Below are 18,562 nucleotides of genomic sequence, written 5' to 3' on the forward strand. Positions count from 1 at the left end.
TGGTTGGCAGACACACATGGGCCCTTGCCCACAAGCCCCGTGCCAGGCATGTTTTAGGCAGAGACCTGATGGTCATCAGTTTCTGGCCCCTTTGGGCTGTTGGGACATGCTTTATGGTAACACCACAAATCACCTTGGATGTATTAAAATGGGTGAGCTGCAGAGCACACTCTCTCTCTCTTGGGTTTTTGCCCCCCTGCACATGTGGATTAGAAGCAGCAGCAGTTTCAGGAGGATTTTCCAATACAAAGAGACACCAGAGGGATTCCCTATGGCAGTTCAGGCTGGGAGCCTCCTGATACGGCCACATAAACTACACCTCCAGTGTCCCAAGGGGTCAGCCCAGCAGGTGCACACAGGGAGCTGTGTATTTCATACCCATAATATCCTGTGCCCTATAAATCCATCTGCAAAGTCTCTCACTTGCTCTTTCTTCCCTCTCTGCTCCCGGGGAGAAGCTCCCTATTGGGTAACAGTGGAGGAGTATCTCAAGGCCTCTTAAGCCTCGCTGGGTCTCAATGCCAGGAGGAGAAGTGGGGAGGGGGCAGTCTCAGACCTGGCCAGCCTGAGACCAGCCCAGCAGTGGAGGGAGAAGAAAGAGCCCTGGGGGGTTTGGGTATACCCTCAGGTGGGGAGAAGGGAAGTGTTTGAGAGGCTTTTGGGTGTGCTGTAGGGGACTCTGTATGCTTTGTAGTCTCTGTACTACACTACTTGCTTTTCCATTTGTACTCAGCACTGGTGAGGCCACACCTTGAGTCCTGTGTCCAGTTCTGGGCCCCTCAGTTTAAGAAGGACATTGAGACACTTGAAGGTGTCCAGAGAAGGGCAACGAGGCTGGGGAGAAGCCTTGAGGGTTGCTTAGCCTGGAGAAGAGGAGGCTCAGGGGAGACCTCATTGCTCTCTACAACTACCTGAAGGGTGACTGTAGCCAGGAGGGGGTTGGTCTCTTCTCTCAAGCAACCAGCACCAGAACAAGAGGACACAGTCTCAAGCTGCACCAGGGGAAGTTTAGGCTGGAGGTGAGGAGAAAGTTCTTCACAGAGAGAGTTGTTAGCCCTTGGAATGTGCTGCCCAGGGAGGTGGTGGAGTCACCATCCCTGGAGGTGTTCAAGAGGGGATTGGATGTGGCACTTGGTGCCATGGTCTAGTCATGAGGTCTGTGGTGACAGGTTGGACTTGATGATCTTTGAGGTCTCTTCCAACCTTGGTGATACTGTGATACTGTGATTTAAACTTTCCATCACTTCTGCAACCCATTGGTGTGATGAGTGTCATTCCTTTGCCCCCCTCAAGGGCAAGAGAGGATCTGCCTGGCCTCAAACCAGCCCATTCCCACAGGCAGCAGTGTGAGTACAGGGATATATATTCCTAGAGTCTCTGCCTTTTGTTAGTAGGGCTAACATCTGCTTCTGGATCTGTCTTTTCCAAACCCTGTTTTCTCAAGCTGTCTGGAACCATTCCTATATTCTGAAGATATTCTTAACCCAACACACCAAAGCTGTGTAATATTTCATGACTTTTGTATCTAGTTATGTGGGAGGCAGAGCCAGATTAATAAATCATTTGTATTTTTATTCATTCCCTGCCTTATGCCTCTTTAGTCATAACAGCAGGCACCAGTTCAATGCCCAGTTTGCTCCTGCTCAGGCACAAAACAACTCTGCATACACAGCCTCAGGTGGAAGCTAAGTCACAGTTTTATTTTGCCTCGTTCCCCTTGCTCAGTCTGCAGCCACCATGCTGCCATTGTGATCCCAGGGACCACAGGGATCCTCATGGTTTGCACTCATGCAGCAGCCAGCATCAGTGCCTCAGGCTTGCAGAAGCTCACCTGGCTGCTCAGAGGGCTACTGTCCTGAGCAAACTTCTCTGTGAGGTGTCACTGGGTAGCCCATCCAAACACTCTGAGCTCTCCTTTACTTGTCCACAGCATGACCAGTGAGGGTGTCCAGGGTGACCTTTGTGCCCATGACCACAGCCTTGGTATCCACCTGTAAGGGAAGAGGCAACATCAGCAAAACCAAAAGTGAGCCAGTAAAGCCCAGTATGTCAGAGGCTTTCAGAGGCTTTCACAGTCTCAAGCTGTGCCAGGGGAAGCTCAGGCTGGAGGTGAGGAGAAAGTTCTTCACTGAGAGAGTCATTTGCCATTGGAATGTGCTGCCCAGGGAGGTGGTGGAGTCACCATCCCTGGAGGTGTTCAAGAGGGGATTGGATGTGGCACTTGGTGCCATGGTCTAGTCATGATGTCTGTGGTGACAGGTTGGACTTGATGATCCTTGAGGTCTCTTCCAACCTTAGTGATACTGTGAATGCTTCAGCCCTAAGGCACCTCTGAGATGGGGAGGCATGTGCTGATGAGAGGACAGCAAATTCAAGGCCAAAACTGCCAGGGCTCCATAAGGAAAGGAGAAAGACCAAGAGGGACCTCGCCCTTCCAGCAGCTTGGGACAGCTGAACATTCCTGTCCCCTCAGTTGCTGAGTAACATAAGGCACAGGGCTGAGAACTCCATGCCAGCTGCTGGTGCCTATGGTCAGCCCTAGACACAGACTGAGAACACAAGTTGTGTACTAAACCCACACAAAACACTCAACAATACATGCAGGTTAAGGACAGGGAAGCTGGTTCACAGAACCACAGAATGATAGGAGCTGGAATGGGCCTCTGAAGCCCAACCCAGCCTGCTAAAGCAGGATCACCTAGACTTAATCCCACAGGAACATGTCCAGGCAGGTTTACAATGCCTCCAAAGACAGACTCCACAACCCCTCTGGGTTCCAGGGTTCAGATTACACAAATAATGAAGCTGAACTTGCATCCTTAAAGAGGAGTGAAGCTGCTCTACAGGCTATCATTGGGCACAGCCTGGAAGCTCCCAACCTGCCAGCCCCAGAAAGGGAACAGCATAGACACAGGCTGCACAGCCTCACTGAGGAGTGAAAGATGGAGGTGCTCTGCCCCAGCTCCTGCACAGCTGGTTCAGGTCTTTTTCATAGAATCATAGAATCAATGAGGTTGGAAAAGACCTCAGAGATCAGCAAGTCCAACCTGTCACCACAGACCTCATGACTAACTAAACCATGGCTTCAAGTGCCACATCCAATCCCTTTTTGAACACCTCCAGGGATGGTGACTCCACCACCTCCCTGGGCAGCACATTCCCTATGGGGTGTGCTACAAAACCCCTTAATGTGTCCTGCTGCATTTCTCACTGCTGCAGTCCCATGGGGAGATTCAGGCTGGACGTGAGGAGGAAGTTCTTCACCGTGAGAGTGGTGAAGCCCTGGAATGGGTTGTCCAGGGAGGTGGTGGAGTCACCATCCCTGGAGGTGTTCAAGAGGGGATTGGACATGGCACTTGGTGCCATGGTTTGGTCATTAGGTCTGTGGAGACAGTATCACAAAGGTTGGAAGAGACCTCGAGGATCATCAAGTCCAACCTGTCACCACAGACCTCATGACTAGACCATGGCACCAAGTGCCACGTCCAATCCCCTCTTGAACACCTCCAGGGATGGTGACTCCACCACCTTCCCAAGCAGCACATTCCAATGGCCAGTTACTCTTTCTGGGAAGAACTTTCTCCTCACCTCCAGCCTAAACCTCCCCTGGCACAGCTTGAGACTGTGTCCTCTTGTTCTGGTGCTGTTTGCCTGGGAGAAGAGACCAACCCCCACCTGGCTACAACCTCCCTTCAGGTAGCTGTAGAGAGCAATGAGGTCTCCCCTGAGGCTCCTCTTCTCCAGGCTAAGCAACCCCAGCTCCCTCAGCCTCTCCTCACAGGGCTTGTGCTTGAGACCTCTCCCCAGCCTTGTTGCCCTTCTCTGTACCACATAAGACAATCCATTGTGATGATAGGGAAAAGGGACAAAAGAAGTGCCTTGCAGAGATGTTTAGCATATAGAGCCACACAGTCCCTGCCCATGCTTCTGCCATTGTACTGCGCCAAGCATGAAGTATGCATGGAGGTCATGCACAGTGGGTAAGGTGTCTCCAACATGCTCCTAGCATCATCTGCATAATCAAGTTCTCATTTCCCTAGGGAAGGAGGGAAGGTAGGAGTTTCACTTACTGTCTGGAAGCCCCTTCCTGGCTACAACCACCTTTCAGGTAGTTGTAGAGAGCAATGAGGTCACCCCTGAGCCTACTCTTCTCCAGGCTAAGCAACCCCAGCTCCCTCAGCCTCTCCTCACAGGGCTGTGCTCAAGGCCTCTCCCCAGCCTTGTTGCCCTTCTCTGGACACCTTCCAGTGTCTCAATGTCCTTCTTAAACAGAAGGCCCAGAACTGGACACAGGACTCAAGGTGTGACAGGTTGGGCTTGATGATCTCTGAGGTCTCTTCCAACCTTGGTGATTCTGTAATACATACACACAGGTTATCACAGCCCTGCTGCAGGGCCACGGCAGGAGCTGGGCTGGAGTAGCTACTCACAGCTGCCTACGCTGGGGAGGACCAAACACCACAAACCTTGCTGACCCCAGCAGCACAGGGAAAGCTGAGCACTCACCTGGCATGGTCCCACCACAGGCACAGCGAGCAGCCTTCTGGCCTCCGCTCGAGCAGAACGTGCAGCAGTGGAACACTCCCTGGTGCTCTCGGAACCTGCTTTTCACCACCAGAGTGAAGGGAGAGCCCTGCAGGGGACAAGCAAGCAGAGAGCCTGCTGTGGTGGATGCTGTGAGACGTTGTGTCTGTGTTTTCACAAGCCCAACTGGGTGATCCTGTCAGTCACAGATCACCAAGCCCAGCTGTAAACTGCTAAGTAGCAGAGGGAATCCTCAGCAAGATTTAAAGGGACTATCTAGCAATCCAGCAGCACAGGAGAAAGAAGAAACGCTACCTGGATGTGCTGCCCTTTCACATAGATGCAGACAGCATAGCAGCCTGGCTCCTCAGGGCTGTAGGAAACATGGTAGGTCCCATCACCGTTATCACACACAGTTGGCTGGAGTGAACTACAAAAAGAGAGAAGTCCAGTGACTGGCAGAAAAATGCCCTACTTGTGAACCACTGCTGGGCCTCAGTTTGTGGCTGGCTCCTTATCCTCAGCCCTGGGTCACAGCTGTGGGTCCCAAGTGAGCTTAGCAGGATGCAGGAGCAATGCTCAAGCACCGAGCAGCTTTCACACACACCTGCTACTGGGAGCTGCAATAACCCTGCAAAGGAAGTCACACAAAGTCAGCTGCATTGTGAGGATCTGTAAGCAACCCTGCACACTCAAAGAGCTGAATGTGCCAGACAGCACACTTGCAGGTCAGATTATCTCACCAGATAAGAGCCCACAGACATGGGGTAAATTCACAGCTTCAGAGAGCAGTTACCTCCAGAAGGGCCCAAGAATAAGACAGGTCATAAATTAGGAAGTTTTGAATCACTTCAACCACCCTCCCAAACTCACTGACCCCAAGACTCCTCTCTTCAGTGCCCTGAGGGGTTCTAAGTCCCTTTCCAAAGTGAAGTTCACTGAGTTTCACAAGGAACCCAGGTGGACAGAGGGCCAGAGAGAAAACAGAGAGAAAAGCTAGTTACTTAGGGATTGATTGCCTGCTTCACAGGAACATGGGAAGAGCTTTCTGCAGACAATTATCATGCAGTTCTGTACAGGGAAACTGTTCCTCTCAATCCCCACTAATTGGTTTCTTGTGCCCCATGATGTGACAGTTTACAGCCTTCCAGATTCTAGCAGACTGTCCTCCCCACCCCCCCACACCACTGCTCAGGCATACAGCTGCCTACATCACTTCCTGCCTTGAACTGTGCGGTGGTATTTCATGCTCTTCTGTAGCTGCTGTGCCTCAGCCCAAAGCCAGCCTGCTTTCAGCAACAGATGTAGCAACTGCACACAGGCCAGAACAAGGAACTGAGTTCATGTGGCCACAGCGACCTCTACCCCCACCCAGCAAGATCCACATAATCCTCACGTGTGCACCTTCCTGCATCAGACAGAACCACAGAATCAGGAAGGTTGGAAAAGACCTCAGAGATCAGCAAGTCCAACCTGACACCCATGACCCACTCATGACTAACTAAACCATGGCACCAAGTGCCATGTCCAATGCCTGTTCCAACACCTCCAGGGATGGTGACTCCACCACCTCCCTGGGCAGCACATTCCAATGGCTAACAACTCTCTTGTGAAGAACTCACCTCCAGCCTAAACTTCCCCTGGTGCAGTTTGAGACTGTGTCCCCTTGTTCTGGTGCATGTTTCCACATACAAGAGAGGATTGATAAATACAACACTTAATGCTCACACTGAGAAGAAAAAGGAGTCATCCTTCTTTCCCTTCACTGCCCCATGAAGGACATCAGCATGTCACAGCAGGGTATTATGTGGGGGTGCAGCTATTATGGTGGTGGAGGGGTAGCTAAAAAGGTGGCAGCTACAAAACCAGGGCTGAGTTAGTTCTGCTGCTCACAGAGCAGCTACAGACTATAGAGCTGAGGTGTGTGTGGGGAGAGCAGTCCCGCAGCAGTGTCTGTGGGGTGAGCCTATAAGAACATGCCTCCTGCTGGGGTCACTTTAAGCCAGCATCCCAGCACCAGTACAGCATCTCAGCACCAGTACAGCATCTCCACCTGCAGCACCCTTTCACCCACTCCATGGCCCTACAGGCTAAGCACAGCCTCTGTGTGTGCACAGGGTGTCAGAACAAGACTTTCCCTCTTTCTGGGAAGAACTTTCTCCTCACCTCCAGCCTAAACCTCCCCTGGCACAGCTTGAGACTGTGTCATCCTGTTCTGGTGCTGGTTGCCGGAGAGAAGAGACCAACCCCCACCTGGCTACAGCCTCTTTCAGGTGCACCTACAGGAGGCAGGAACAGTAGAACAATATTCTTGAACTCTATTGATACTCTATTGATCAGTATCTGTGCAGCCAGCACTGCTTCTGCATGTCTTGTCAACACTCCCCCATAGGAAGGAGTGTTAGCATCCTGTCCCTTTTTCCATCAGGTCACCCCACCAACAGCATTCCTGCAACAAGTCACACTGGCACCTTGCTCCAGCTCCATCTCAGGCACTACAAACCAGAACTGACCTTTGTGCCTTGGCTGCTTTTTTCTAGTAAGCACAGCCTGGAAGCAGTTACAAACCCCTATTATCTGGTTGGTCCTTTTCACTGTGGAAACATTGAGGAGCTCAAGCACACTCCTCTCTGCTTTTGCCAGAATGCCTGCACACATGTTAAATGTTAACACATTCAACTACAAGAGAAAGCACAATGAAGGCCTGACACAGACTCTGCCTCCAGAATGTGAACTAGATACTTCCATCAACTGCCAGAGCCTCCTGGCCTTGGTGAACTGTCTATGTGACACAGGACAGTCATTCTGGGAATGGAATGGAATGGAATGGAATAGAATGGAATAGAATGGAATAGAATAGAATTAACCAGGTTAGAAAAGACCTTTGAGATCAGCAAGTCCAACCTATCACCCAACACCATCTAATCAACTAAACCATGGCACCAAGCACCCCATCCAGTCTCTTCCTAAACACTTCCAGTGATGGTGACTCCACCACCTCCCTGGGCAGCACATTCCAATGGCCAATCTCTCTTGCTGGGAAGAATTTCTTCCTAATATCCAGCCTAAACTTGCCCTGGCACAACCTGAGACTGAGTCCTCTTGTTCTGGTGCTGGGTGCCTGGGAGAAGAGACCAACCCCCACCTGGCTACAGCCTCTCTTCAGGGAGTTGTAGAGAGCAAGAAGCTCTCCCCTGAGCCTCCTCTTCTCCAGGCTAAGCAACCCCAGCTCCCTCAGCCTCTCCTCACAGGGCTGTGCTCCAAACCCCTCCCCAGCTTTGTTGCCCTTCTCTGGACACCTTCCAGCAACTCAACATCTTTGCTAAACTGAGGGGCCCAGAACTGGACACAGGACTCAAGGTGTGGCCTAACCAATGTTTAGGTTTATAAGGGGTTAAGAAAAACAGAAGCCCTTAGTGTCTGATGGTAGGGATGAGAAGAAGCAACATCTCACTCTGACAATCACAGAATCATGAAGGGGTTTGGTTGGAAAAGACCTTTTAGACCATCGTGTCCAACCATTACCTAACCCTGCCAAGGCTGGTGCTGAACCATGTCCCTCAGCACCACATCTCTGCACCTTTTAAACACCTCTAGGGATGCAGATTCAACCACCTCCCTGGGAAGCTTGTTCCAGTCTTTGAAAATCCTTTCAGTCAAAAAGTTTCTTCTAACATCCAACCTAAACCTCTCCTGGTGCAACCTGAGGCCATTGCCTCTTGTCCCATCACTTGTTTCTAGAGAGAAGGGACTGACATCCACCTCACTCCAACCTCCTTTCAGGTAGCTGTAGAATGTATAACACAGACTGAGAAATAAAGCCTTTAAGGAGTCCCAAATCACTTAAAGATGCAACACAAGCTCCACACAACCACTACAACCAGTAGGAAGCAGTGGGAAGAACAGTAGTGCCTCTTCCCCTACAGCTTCTGACCCACATGTTGAAACATGTCCTCCCACCTACCCAAACAAGGAAGAAGTCAGGGCAAGGGAGGCAGAAAGCAAACCCAGTGACTGGGGAGTTCTCAGGTGAAGTACTCACCAGTCTCTCTTGTCCTTGTGGGTGATGGTGACCTGCACAGCTTCCCCTCCTCGCCGCATCCGCTCCCCAGTGGTGTCCTTGAGGAGCAGGGTAAAGCCAGTCAGCTCGTTCTGACGGGCACTGTGGAGATCTGCAAGGCAGACAGACAGCTCCAGAAGAGATTCACACCAACCATGACTGCTGCCTCTCACCTCTTTCGCAGTGCTGCAGTCTCACCAGAGCGTGGCTGGGACTCTGCTGCTGCAGTGGCTGTACAACTCCTTTCACTCACAGGGTACAACACACAAGTAGGGATCAGGGGAGAGTGGACAGCCACAGGTGCTGAGAGATGTTGGGCAGGCTTAGGCCAGAAGTCTGTATTAACCAGGGTGGTCTTCCTGCCTGCCCCTCTGAGCACAGCTGGCATCTTCCCAGGCGGCCTCAAGGTACCCCATGCAACCAGGAGGGAGGAGGAACAGCAACCAGGAGGGAGGAGGAACAGCCTCATTGTGCAGTGTGGATCCCCAGAGACCTCAGCACTTACAGCTTGTAATGGAAAGGATCAAACAAACCCTGTGTCTGTCTCATCTGCCCTGTGCAGCCAGTACTGACCACAGCTGGCCATGCTCTGTGGGCTGATATGAACACTGCTGGCTAGCCCTGCTCAAAGTCTTTAGCAAGCAAATATCCTCAGCAATGCCAGGTATTCCTATGGCTATCTCAGCTGAAGCTGTAAAGGGATTTAACCTACTCACTCATCCACAGAGGGGATCTGCCTGGGCCCATGTTAAAGAACAGCTGAGGCTGCTGGGAGAGCATCACATCCTGCAACTGCTGAGGAAGCTGTGGGGTTTGGCCGAAGGGTTACTCTCCTCCCCTCTCAGCCCCACGACGAGGCCAGTGATGCTGCAGAGGGCAGCTCCAGTACGCTCTGTACATCTGGCTGGGGATAGCCCTCTGGCTTCCACAGACCCTCAGCAAGCAATGCAACCTCTGACAGGGCTCTATCTGTGCCCCAAGTCAATGGCTGGACATCAGGGAGGCAACAGCGCCTTACACTGTGGGTACAGAGAAGGGAGAGGTGACTTCAGGAAGCAGCACATTCCCATTCAGCTGTTGCACAGCACCCCATTACCTTCCCCGTGCAGGGTACATCTGGCTGGATCCACCACTTTATTGAGAATGGAACCAAAAACTTGATAGCCACAACACTTCCCCGCTGTCTCCTGGGGAGAGAACTGGATCCTGTCATCTGTGCTGGGGTGGGTGCTGTAAGCGACGCTGTTCAGCTTCGCCAGCCGCCTTGCCACCACCCCTTTGGTGAGGAGGATCTCCACGGCTGAGCCACTTGTCAGCAAGTGCTCCGTGAACTCCACGCCTGTCCTCATGTCCAGCAGCAGCTGCTGCAGCTGGGCCTTCTGCAAGTGCAGCAGGTTCTCCTTCTGCACCTTCAAGTCCTCCAGCTGCCGGAGCAGCCGGTCCCGGTGCTCTTCAATCGCTTTCACATAGCCAGCGGCGAAGAGGGCGATCTCTGCGGCCACAGCCTCCGCGCGGCTGCGCACAGCGCCGCCCATCGCATCGACCCGCCTCAGCACATCCCCCAGGGTGCCCATGTGCTGCTGGGTGGCTGTCAGCAGCTCCCGCAGGGACTCCCCGTGCCTGTGGATGACGCTGCCAGCCAAGTCATAAGGGTGCTGCCGGTGCCTGTCCACAACGCAGTCCCGGCACACGGGCTGGTCACACTGCTCACAGAACCACCTCAGCTCCTCTGTGGGATGGAAAGAGCAGAAGAGAGGCTTCTCAGCTTGGCTACCATCCTTGGTGTTCTCCAGTTCCACCACAGCATGAGAGGCTGTCTTCTTCTGTCTCCTAGAAGGGAGGGACCACACGTCACCTTATGCGTGTTGTTTATGACATGCAAACATCCGAGGGCCCTTGCGAATGCCAGACTGCAAGTCACAGTGTGCACTGCTCCCTCCTGCCTCCACTCAAATCCACCCTGCACGAAGGGCCTTGTGCTCTTTGGAGCACAAAGCTCCACACAAAAGAGGACAGCCCCTGCAAACAGCTCTTCAGAACCTGCACTCAGGCCCCATGCACGCTGCGCCGTTTCCAGACGCAAGAATTGTGTGGCCCACCACGGCCACACAGAGACCAGACACAGGCTGCCAGGCTGCTGCTGCTGCCAGCAGCCCCTTCATGGAGCTTGGCAGAGATGGCATAGTTGACATTACCCCCAGAGCCAGCCATGGCAAAGGCAGCAGGAGGCTGGTGAGCCCTGCAAAGTGAGAACTTAGCCCTATGAGGCCTATGAGGAGAGGCTGAGGGAGCTGGGATTGTTTAGCCTGGAGAAGGATCAGGGGAGACCTCATTGCCCTCTACAACTACCTGAAAGGTGGTTGTAGACAGGAGGGGGTTGGTCTCTTCTCCCAGGCAACCAGCACCAGAACAAGGGGACACAGTCTCAAGCTGTGCCAGGGGAGGTTTAGACTCAAGGTGAGGAGAAAGTTCTTCACCGAGTGAGTCATTCGTCATTGGGATGTGCTGCCCAGGGAGGTGGTGGAGTCACCGTCCCTGGAGGTGTTCAAGGGGAGATTGGATGTGGCACTTGGGGCCATGGTCTAGTCATGAAGTCTGTTGGGACAGGTTGGACTTGATGATCCTTGGGGTCTCTTCCAACCTTGGTTATACTGTGAGACTGTGGTACTGTAACTGGCAGGAGGTGTCACAAACCGAATCACTCACCGACAGTCACTTCTGGAGAGGAATGGGAGGCGCCAGGCTCCTCAGCCATCAACTCAGTCATTTCCACCAGCCATAAATTTGCTGAGGCAAATGAGCTCTAGTAGTCCTTAAGGGGAAACACATTTAATATCCCAGAAGTCAAACTCCATTTCCTTCTGGTCAACAGGTTAGGTCCTGCTCAGAGGAGGCCAAGGATGAGACCCAAAGAACCTGCTGTGACCCTGCCATCCATTATGTCACAGGGCAGCACTAGAGTATTTATGTTTTATGCTGTTTTGGACACTGAGGAGTCCGTTTTCAAGCATTATATAAAAGCCTTCTCTCCTTCCTTGTCTCCTGTACTAATGACTTCCAGCAGTTGCAATGGGAGCTGCAAGCTATAAGCAAAGAAATACTCTGGGGATTGAGCTCTACGGAGTTGCTCTGGCAACACAAAACAAACTCATCAGAGGGCAGGATATGGCCCTTACACTACACCTTTCACTTCTCACTGATCTCTCTTGGGCCCAGCACATTTTCAAAGTCCTTCTAGCATCATCTTCACAACAGCCTTCAAATTCACACTTCCCTGACTTCAGCCTAAGGCCTCTCTCACTTATTCCAAGGCACACAGCATGGGCACTCATCCTTAGAGATCGTCCCTGCACACCAGAAAATAATTGTGGCCAGCAGGTCAAGGGAGGGGATTCTCCTCCTCTACACAGCTCTGCTGAGACCCCACCTGCAGTACTGCCTCCAGTTCTGGAGCCAGAGGGATCTGGAGGTGCTGGAAGGTGTCCAGAGAAGGGCCACGAGGATGAGCAGAGGGCTGGAGCACCTCTCCTGTGAGGACAGACTGAAGGAGTTGGGGCTGTTCAGTCTGGAGAAGAGAAGGCTCCCAGGTGACCTCATTGTGGCCTTCCAGTATCTGAAGGGGACTACAAGAAGGCTGGGGAGGGACTGCTCAGGATCTCAGGTAGTGATAGGACTAGGGGGAATGGAATGAAGCTGGAGGTGGGGAGATTCAGGCTGGAGGTGAGGAGGAAGTTCTTCCCCATGAGAGTGGTGAAGCCCTGGCATGGGTTGTCCAGGGAGGTGGTTGAGGCCCCATCCCTGGAGGTGTTTAAGCCCAGGCTGGATGAGGCTGTGGCCAGCCTGATCTAGTGTGGGGTGTCCCTGCCCATGGCAGGGGGGTTGGAACTAGATGATCCCTGTGGTCCCTTCCAACCCTGACTGATACTATGAATTTCACAATGGTTTTCCTTGGCCCTTGTTCTGCTCTGCCAAAACTCAAATCAGTCTGCAAATGTGTTAGTGGGGTGAAGGAACAGCATCAAGTAAGTAATGTAGGAAGTGGGTCATTGGGACAAATTTTCTACTGCTTTGTAGATTCCAGAGTTATTTCTATCAGTGCAGCAGGCTGCTGTTCAAGCTCGTGGCTTATCACCCCTAAGCAGCCTGCCTGGACTGTGAAGCATTAGCTAATCAGAATGGTATGCTGCAAATGTCAGCCCACAGCAGAAGGGTAACTGAGAGTCTAAGCCATTTTACCATAGGCACCATATCTGCAAGGGAGGGCAGGGCAGAGAGGAATATGCCTCAGCTCGCTCTTGGAGAAGAATTTCCTGATCAAGCAGGAAGGAATAGCAAACACAGAGGGAACAGGCTGAGCTGATTAACACAGGCTAAGAGGCTTCCCTGGCTAAGTATTACTGGGGGTTTTTGTGACCCTGCCTGTCACCTTCTTGCTTCAGAAGGCCATTCAGATTTATCACTTTTCTTTCATGGTGCTGACTGTTCTCTGCCCTGCTCACTGACCACTGCAGATGCCTCATTCCTACCTCTGCTGTCGTCACCCTTTCCTCCTGCCTTACTGACACCCTCTCCAAGGTGCACAGCCCTCTTGTCACTTCCTCAGTTTTCCCACTGTACTACAGAACTAAACCCTGCAACATCAGACAGGTGACAAAGCAATCATGTTGCTGCTATGGGCTCCCAGCCTCAAAGAAATGCTGAAAATGCAGAGAAGGTAAGCTGGACACAGCAGTTAACAGGCCAGCACACAGGCTGACCATCAGGAGGTAGCAATCACAGCAGGAAGGTGTGTCAGGACTCCCACCCTTTCACTTCTGCCAGGGGTGCCTTTGCACATACATAGCAAATCTTTCTGGAGACAGAGAAGCAGAGCAGCAGCTTAACATCACTATTTTTTCCTTGGGAGACATTCCTCCTCCACAGCAGGAGAGCACAACACACAAGGCTCTTTCTGCTAGTAGTCTGCCCACACCCATCTCTGTTGAAGCACTGTCAACCTCACTGTGCAGCAATGCCTTACCAAGATGCAAATTAGCAAGCCAAGAGTGGCCTGGTTCTGAACATGGCTGAACGACCTACTACCAGGTTGCCAGTCCCCACTTGGGCACAAAGCATCCTCCAGGGAAGATATAAAGCCACCACAGACTGAACAAACTGGAAGACAAGTGCATCTGGGTTGAAGCAATCCCTGGTATTGATTCAGGCTGAGGGATGAAGGGGTTGAGAGTGGTCCTACCAAGAACAACGTGGGTGGATGGAAAGCTGGACATAAGCCAATAAAGTCCACTCATAGCCCAGAAACCAACCATGTCCTGGGCTGTATCAAAAGAAGTGTGGATGGCAGGATGAGGGAATGGAATGGAATGGAATGGAATGGAATGGAATGGAATGGAATGGAATGGAATGGAATGGAATGGAATAGGTTGGAAGAGACCTTCAAGATCATCACATCCAAACTATCATCCAACACCACCTAATCAACTAAACCATGGCACCAAGCACCCTATCAAGTCTCCTCCTAAACACCTCCAATGATGGTGACTCCACCACCTCCCCAGGCAGCACATTCCAATGGCCAATCTCTCTCTGTGTGTAGAATTTTTTCCTAACATCCAGCCTAAACCTCCCCTGGCACAACTTGAGACTGTGTCCTCTTGTTCTGGTGCTGGTTGCCTGGAAGAGACCAACCCCCTCCTGGCTACAACCTCCCTTCAGGCAGTTGTAGACAGCAATAAGCTCTCCCCTGAGCCTCCTCTTCTCCAGGCTAAGCAACCCCAGCTCCCTCAGCCTCTCCTCACAGGGCTGTGCTCCAAACCCCTCCCCAGCTTTGTTGCCCTTCTCTGGACACCTTCCAGCAACTCAGCATCTTTCCTAAACTGAGGGGCCCAGAACTGGACACAGGACTCAAGGTGTGGCCTAACCAGCGCAGTGTACAGGGGCAGAATGACCTCCCTGCTCCTGCTGGCCACACTGTTCCTGATGCAGGCCAGGATGCCATGGGCCCTCTTCTGCGGCTCTGGTCTGCTTTGGTGAGGTCCCATCTACAATGCTGTAGCTATCTCTGGAGGTCTCAGCACAGGAGAGACATGGACCTGTTGGAACAGGACCGGAGGAGGCCACAACAGTGATCCCAGGAATGGAACTCCTCTTGTACCAGGAAAGGCTGAGTTGGGATTGTTCAGCCAGAAGAGAATTGTAGAATCATAGAATCAAGAAGGTTGGAAAAGACCCCAGAGATCATCAAGCCCCACCTGTCACCCAACACCTCATGACCACTAAACCATGGCTCCAAGTGCCACATCCAATCCCCTCTTGAACACCTCCAGGGATGGTGACTCCACCACCTCCCTGGGCAGCACTCCCCTGGGGAGACCTTATTGTGGCCTTTCAGTGCTTACAGAAGGCCTAAAAGTGAGATGGGGACAATCTTTTTGCAGGGCTTGCTGTTACAGGACAAGGGGTGATGATTTTAAACCACAAAAGGGCAGATTTAGACTAGATAGGAAGCAGTACCTTGCACTGAGGGTCGTGAGGCACCGGCACAGGTTGCACGGAGAAGTGGTGCAGGTGCCACCCCTGGAAACACCCAAGGTCAGACGGGTCAGGACAGGGCTCTGGGCAACCTTGCTCACTGTAGGGCAGTTGAACTAGTTGCCCTTTGAAGGTCCCTTTCAACGCGCACCATTCTATGTGGTCTAACCACTTGGCTACCTCTGCGCGGGTCCCTGCCTGCTGCAGCCCCCCACCGCCGACCTCCGGCAGCCCGAGAGGGGAAGGCCTCCCCGCGCTCCCCGCGGCGAGGTGTCCCCGTCCGGACAGGACCTGGCCGCCCCCTCACCTGTGGGCCTGGCAGCAGAAGAGGCAGAGGTTGGCACCGCAGGTCAGGCACCGCCCCGAGGCCGCCCCGTCGGCGCACAGGTCGCAGCCCGCCGCCGCCTCCCCGCCTCGGCTCAGCGCCAGGTAGTCGGGCGTGAGCTGCGCGACGCCTCCGGGCGGCAGCTCCACCACGGCGTCGCACACCGGGCACAGGACGCAGCGGGCGGCGGGCCGGCCCGGCTCCCCCAGCCGGCAGAGCCGCCGCAGGCAGGCAGCGCACAGCGAGTGCAGGCAGGGCAGCAGCCGCGGCGACACGCAGGCCTCGGCGCACGCCGGACAGCGCGGCCCGGACGACATGTCGCCACCCCGCCCGCCCGCCGCCCCCTTCGGCTCCCCGGAAAAACCCGGCGAGGCCGCAGCGCCCAGCCCCGCACCGCCCCCGGCCCCGGCGCGCGGGCTGCCCCGTTGCTAGAGGCGACCCGAACCGGCTCCGCCCTCCGCCGCCCGCCCCTCTGGGAGGCGGTGTGAGGGGCGAAGGCTGCCGGGGCGGCGGAGGGGACCCCGCTGCTGCCGCCGACCCCGCCCGGCTCCTCCTTCGGGACGGGACAGGCAGGGTGGGCAGAGGGGACCAACAGCCCGCCTTTGTTCTCAGTCTCCCCGCCAAGGTAACGGGGAAGCCTGGCCGGTTGCCAGACAGATCGCGGAATATTAGAAGCGCTTTGGTTGGAAAAGACCTTGAAGATCATGAAGTCCAACCGTTCTCTAACTCTGCCAAGGCTGGTGCTAAGCGGTGTCGCTCAGCAACCGCACCTCTGTGTCTTTGACACCCCCCGAGGCATGGGGATTTAACTGGCTCCCGGGGGAGCCTGTTCAATCCCCGATGACTGAAACTTTGCACCAGCTTCGCCATCAGCCTCCCAGGCTGCCTTAGTTGGCCTGTCCTGCTTAGCCCTTCTGAATACCAACGTTTAGGTCACAGTCAAGAGTTTACAACGTTGAAGTTGATCAGAAAGGAAAGATGTTCCAGAAGCCTTCTTACGGTTTGAACAAGTGAAGTGGTTGCTGCAGGGGTTGAAGAGAAGCTTCAGTAACTGTGAGACAAGATGACTTGATAACAACATTAAACATTGAGGCCAAGAGCTTTGAAGGACTGGTGCTGGAGGAATGAATAGCAAATGACACCAAGTGCTGGAGTGGGAAGAAGATGGGAGAAGAATCAGCCTTGCCTTTGTGCAGAAAGGGCAAGCTACCTAGAGAACAGCAGCTTCTTCCATCACTGCAGTGAGATGGTGAAATAAACCATGGCTGGCAATCACAGAGGAAATCTGAGGTTCCACCCCATCTGAGCTGATCTGATCATCTGCCCTGGGACTGACTGGGGTGGAGGACAGGACAGATCACTGCTGAGTAATGTACCCATGAGCCATCAGCATACACCGCTAGCAACCTCCAGCTGTGACTAAAGGAAGTCAGGGTGAAATGAGCTGGAGAGAACCCTGTGAGACTCAGAAAAAAACCCAAACCAAAACAAAAGAAGCAGAAATGGAAAACACAAAGCAAAACAAAAACAAGCAAAGAAACAAACAAAGAAAAAGCCCAAGAATAACTAACCCAGCAGGCTACCAAATGCAGGAAGTATGGATTCACCAAGGGGAAGTCATGATTGACCAACGTGCTAGCCTTTTATGATCACACAACTGAGTGGATAGATGAGGGGAGGGCAGTGAATGTGATCTCCCTTGACTTCAGCAAGGCTTTTGACACCATCTCCCACAGCATTCTCACAGCCAAGCATAAGAAGTGTGGCCTGGATGACTGGACAGTGAGGTGGATTGAGAGCTGGCTGAAAGACAGAGCTCAGAGGGTTGTGGTCAGTGAGGCAGAGTCTAGTTAGGCCGGTCACTAGTGCTGTTCCCAAGGGATAAGTACCGGGTCTTAGTCCTGCTCAACATATTCATCGGTGACCTGGAGGAAGGGACAGAGTACCCTCCACAAGCTTACTGGCAACACAAAACTGTGAGGCATAGGAAGTTTCATGTAAATAAGCGGGAAATTTTTTTCACTGTGAGAGTGACAGAACACTGGGACAGGCTGCCTGGGGAGGTTGTGGAGTCTCCCTCTCTGGAGATACTCAAAACTTGCCTGGGTGCATTCCTGCGTGATCTGGTGTAGGTGATCCTGCCCTGGCAGGGGGGGTGGACTGGATGAGCTTTTGAGGTCCCTTCCAGACCCTGTGATTCTGTGAGTGGTTGACACACTGGAAGGCTGTGCTGCCATTCAAATGAGACCTGGACAGGATGAAGAGTTGGGCAGAGAAAAACCCTAATGAAATTCCACAAGGGCAAGTGTAGAGTCCTGTATCCAGGGAGGAATAACCCCATGTCTCAATGCAGGTTGGAGGCTGACCTGCTGGAGAGCAGCTCTGTGGAAATGGACCTGGGGGGCTGACCATGAGCCAACACTGTGCTCTTGTGGCCAAGGAGGCCAACGGTACTCTGTGATGCATTAGGAAGTGTGGCCAGGAGGACAAAGAAGGTTCTCTTCCTCCCCTACTCTGTCGTTGTGAGGCCTTGTGTGGAATGCTGCATCCAGTTCTGGGCACTCCAGTTCGAGAAGGACAAGGAACTACTAAAGAGAGTCCAGCAAGAGTCACTAAGATGAACTGGAGCATCTCTTTTACAAGGAAAGACTGAGAGAGCTGGGGCTATTTAGCCTGGAAGAGAGAAGACTGAGGAGGGATCATATTCCTGTTTATCAATAAGACTGAGTGACAGGAGGATGGGGCCAGATTCTTCTCCGTGCTTCCCAGTGACAGGACAAGGGGCAGTGGGCACAAATGAGCACAAGAGTTTACACTTAAAAAGAAAAACTTACTCAGAGAGTGGCAGAGCACTGCAGCAGGCTGCCCAGAAAAGTTGTAGAGTCTGTCTCTGTAGGCATTCCAAACCTGCCTGGACATGTTCCTGTGTGATTTACTCTAGGTGATCCTGCTCTGGCAGCGGTGTTGAACTAGATGATCTTCAGAGGTCCCTTCCAAGCCCTACCATTCTGTGATTCTGTGAAATGGGAGCTGCATTGATACAAACTTGTGCTTCAGTTTAGATTACTCTCCCCATAATATTGCTTTCTTGGCTACTGCCACTCAGTGGAGGAAGCCCTTGT

General features: G+C 53.0%; 1 protein-coding gene across 1 annotated transcript; it reads right to left on the bottom strand.

The window, feature by feature from the left end:
* Window positions 1-1,631: 1,631 nt before the first annotated feature.
* TRIM45 (tripartite motif containing 45) lies at window positions 1,632-15,760 on the bottom strand. Its single transcript, XM_054163331.1, has 6 exons — window positions 15,423-15,760; window positions 9,681-10,414; window positions 8,567-8,696; window positions 4,840-4,954; window positions 4,507-4,633; window positions 1,632-1,991 (listed from the first exon to the last, which is right to left on the bottom strand). Exons 1-6 carry the CDS (start codon window positions 15,755-15,757, stop codon window positions 1,840-1,842), a joined length of 1,593 nt encoding a protein of 530 aa, XP_054019306.1. The 5' UTR covers window positions 15,758-15,760; the 3' UTR covers window positions 1,632-1,839.
* Window positions 15,761-18,562: the final 2,802 nt, after the last annotated feature.

Source organism: Dryobates pubescens, chromosome 8 (genome assembly GCF_014839835.1).
Source record: "Dryobates pubescens isolate bDryPub1 chromosome 8, bDryPub1.pri, whole genome shotgun sequence".
NCBI lineage: Eukaryota > Metazoa > Chordata > Aves > Piciformes > Picidae > Dryobates > Dryobates pubescens.